This window comes from Gadus morhua, chromosome 23 (genome assembly GCF_902167405.1).
Source record: "Gadus morhua chromosome 23, gadMor3.0, whole genome shotgun sequence".
NCBI lineage: Eukaryota > Metazoa > Chordata > Actinopteri > Gadiformes > Gadidae > Gadus > Gadus morhua.
The window spans coordinates 19,308,941-19,312,929 of record NC_044070.1 but is presented as its reverse complement, the minus strand read 5'-3'; the positions used below and the strand labels follow the sequence as shown (position 1 = coordinate 19,312,929).

Here is a 3,989-nt window from a genome sequence, read left to right as displayed (position 1 = left end):
TCATGACGTCCAATAAAAAACAATAGTGTTACCCCTTATGTTTTTATTTCATGATGACCAATAAAAAACAACAGTGTTACCCCTTATGTTTTTTTTCATGACGACCAATAAAAAACGACAGTGTTACCCCTTATGTTTTTTTCATGACGACAAATAAAAAAAAAAAGTGTTAACCCCTTATGTTTTTTTTCATGACGACCTATCCTCTTAAGACCCAATCGCCCACCGGTGGGCGATTCGGTTTGTTGACGATATGTTTCCACTACGGAGCGACATAACCCGCTTCAACTTTCATCATTACAGACATTCTATACGTCGTTAGAAAGGGTAGAATCCCCACAATTTATTCATCCGGTTGTTTTTTTCTATAAATCATGAGCACAAAACCATAAATATTGATATTTACCAGCATGGTAAACCGGAAATGCCAAAAAACAGAGTGACTCCCTACCTTTGAAGCAATCTGAGAACCGTAATATGTGTCCATTCCTCAATTATTTATATTCCCATTGTCCGTGAGAATCCACTGATCAAAAGCATCCAAATGGTTTTTCATAAAATTATTCCAGCTTGTGAATATCGTCGTGTAAAGTCCATTTGTTTACCATCTCCAAACTTTGTTCTTCAACTAACATCCAGACGTTCGCAGCCGTATCGATATTTTCTCTAGCTCCAGTATGCAGTTGTTGGATATGCTTGTTTTCATCACTTTGCTGGCTACAAAATAAAAGTGTCCCCGTCTTTTTTCTGTTCAGTTTTCACCCCGGTACAGCCCGTGAAGTAGATGGAGCGCTCCCAGTTCGAAGGGCCAATGGGCTTTGTTTACTTTGTTTCGCGGCTTTAGTATGGGGACAGCGTATTGGCTATTGATATATCAATCACTTGGGCTTCTAGCCAATGAGTTTACCTTTCCAACGCTGCCAGGCGTGTCCAGGTGCGATACGTATGAGCCGAGATATAAAGCTGCGTCAACACGGCAGACAACTCACTTTGCGCATATTTTGCGCATATATTGTTCATATTTAGTTCTTGTCATATTTTCATGATATGGCCAATATCTCAATATGAATGTGTGAAAAAATTATGTTTTGAATCATGGAGAAAGGTTTTATAGTCACCAAAATGCTTCAGTAATGTTTCCAGTGTCACAGAAGTAGAGTAAATGCATTTGGCACAATTTGGCCGTTTGGAGACATTTTGGAGAGGTTTGTGCCGCCAGTGACAACACACCATAAAAACTCCATTAACTCCCCAAGGTTTAGGCCTAGAACTCCAAAATTTCTTCCAGGTGTAGTTGGCATGATGTAGAAGGTATTTGGCATATTGCCATATGCCTTACATATAAAGCACATCCTAGTTATTGTAGTTCAATTATGACCTATTATTTTCGAAGACAAAGAAATTGCTTTAGAGCCATGTCTGAACTGATGTCATTTAGGTTGTGTGCATGATACATGCCAAATACATATCTACAGAAACTAGAGCTTGTCAGCTTTCAAATGAATTATCATACATCCATCTAGGACTTAGGGTTACTGTGTTATAAGCTTTTCCATTTGGGTATGTGTATAGGCGAAAAAAAACAAAATACTGCCGGGGCAGAACAGGATAAAAAACAACAGTGTTACCCCTTATGTTTTTTTTCATGGCGACCAATAAAAAACAACAGTGTTACCCCTTATGTTTTTTTTCATGACGACAAATAAAAAACAAAAGTGTTACCCCTTATGTTTTTTTTCATGACGACCAATAAAAAACGACAGTGCAACCCCTTGTGGTTTTTTTCATGACGACCAAAGAAAAACAACAGCGTTACCCCCAATGTTTTTTTTCATGACGACCAATTAAAAACAACAGTGTTGCCCCGTAAGTTTTTTTTCATGACGACCAAAGAAAAATGACAGTGTCACCCTTCATGTTTCATTTGATGAAAACGACAGTGTTACCTTTTATGTTTTTTTCATGACGACCGATAAAAAACTACAGTGTTACCCCTTATGTTTCATTTGATAAAAAAGACAGTGTTACCCCTCATGTTTCATTTGATTAAAACGACAGTGTTACCCCTTATGCTTTTTTCATGACGACCGATAAAAAACGACAGTGTTAACCCTTATGTTTCATTTGATTAAAAAGACAGTGTTACCCCTCATGTTTCATTTGATTAAAACGACAGTGTGTGAAAAACAACAGTGTTACCCCCTATGTTTTATTTGATAAATATCAACAGTGTTACCCCTTTTGTTTTTTTCATGACGACCAATAAAAAACAACAGTGTCATAGATCGCTACCTAGCAGAGAGTTGTAAGCACTTTCCACCCTTTTCAGTGGAGGAATTGGACTCTCCAAGCAATGTTATATTTAAAAGGAGCAAGTAAGTAACGTATTAATTTAGTCTTTCGGCCTGTAGAATATAAACAAAATGAATTAACTGTCCCATATTTCTAACTGCATTTGAAGTAGACGTTGAGACTCACAAAAAATGGACGCTATAGGACAGTGATCATGATTTGTCTCAATATCAGAATAACAACAATGGGTCAAATAGAAATGTCTGGTGGAATGGCCATGAAGTAGGTCTGTGTATGCAGTGTTAGCTTGTCCAGGCCCTGCAAGTCAGGATGTAGGCTATGAATCTGAATGAAAAGTCGGTAAATAGGTAGTAGCCATCCCCAAAATGCACCAGAATACAGGAAATCAAATGTATTAAATTAAAAAATATATATGGGGGGGGGGAACCTCAGACCCCCTGTCAGTTACTGTGCCCCACCAACATGTTTGATCGCCAGCCGCCACTGAGAATGACAGATGGAAATAATTCTCTGCACAATTTGAATTGTGTTTAAATATGGTACAGTGGTAATTTGTTTAGCCAATTCATGTTAAACAATGAGGGTTTTGATTGACTCAGTTGATCGAGGGTTTGTGTTTTTTTAGTTTTTGTTATCATTGCTTTATTGGCCTAATCCGAGGAGAAATCTATGCCATAAACAGACATTTTATAGGCCTTTATTACACTGGTCTTCTCAATGCCGTGGAACGCTCCGTTCACTTGCAATGGTAGCAGTCCGGTGACGTAGCAGTCCGAAGACTTCGGTTGCTAAGCGACGTCAACGTTATAGCAGACTATTTCACTGCTGATCAACACTACGAATGCTGGTAACGAATACATTTTAAAAAGACACACCATGTGAAGTTATTTGCCAAATAAGATTTGAAAAGCTTTGGAAGTTTATATACAACACTATTTACATGGTTTCGGAGTAGTACACTTTGACATTTTAATACAGTTCAGCAAGAAAGGCGACGAAGAATAAGAAGGGGGCGTTCCAGTCTGCGTAAACGGGAACTCCCACCACACGAGAACGCCCATTTGTGTCTGCAGTGCAGTGGGATATGTCCATGAGTGGGATGATACAAACTTGTATCGTGTGCGCGCGCGCCCGCCTCCCTTTCCCTCAGTGTTGTCGTCATCAGTCGGCGTCAGCGGGGTAAACAGTAAACAAGGAAGGACGAGGTGGAGTTCCGCGTCCACTGCTCTAAGAGGCTCTCCAAGCAGGCACATCAATCTAATATATATCCGGATAAAGCCGGCCTGTCGAGGGGTGGTCGACATTATTCTGGGACCGGATTTGGTGTGGATCGGATTGCCCTCATTAAACTAATGTTAGCCCGGTGGTAACGTTAGTCAGGCCGGGTCGGGTTTGTACTACAGCCACAGATATTGCGCAAAAGAAACCATTTGGATCCTCGCAGACTTTCCAGATCCACAAAGTGATGGTGCTGTCCCTGGTGGACCTGTGTGCCAAGGAGGTGGTGAGAGACCACAGCTCCTCTCCCTCCTGGCTGTGCTGCGTTCCCCGGGAGCTGTACGACGCCCTGCTGCGGGCCGCCTGCTCCGGCGGCCGGCCGCTGGCGGTGGGCGAGCTGGTTCAGCGCTGGCCCGAGCGGCGGCTTAAGGTCGGGGACCGCCGGATCTCCGGACTCA

General features: G+C 41.4%; 1 protein-coding gene across 1 annotated transcript in view; it reads left to right on the top strand.

Moving 5' to 3' along the window:
• Positions 1-3,311: 3,311 nt before the first annotated feature.
• The window catches only part of si:ch73-174h16.4 (leucine-rich repeat-containing protein 14), a 3,986-nt gene continuing 3,308 nt past the window's right edge, over positions 3,312-3,989 (top strand). Inside the window, exon 1 of the mRNA XM_030349522.1 lies at positions 3,312-3,989. Within this exon, the coding sequence (XP_030205382.1) occupies positions 3,779-3,989 (211 nt within the window). The 5' untranslated portion in view covers positions 3,312-3,778.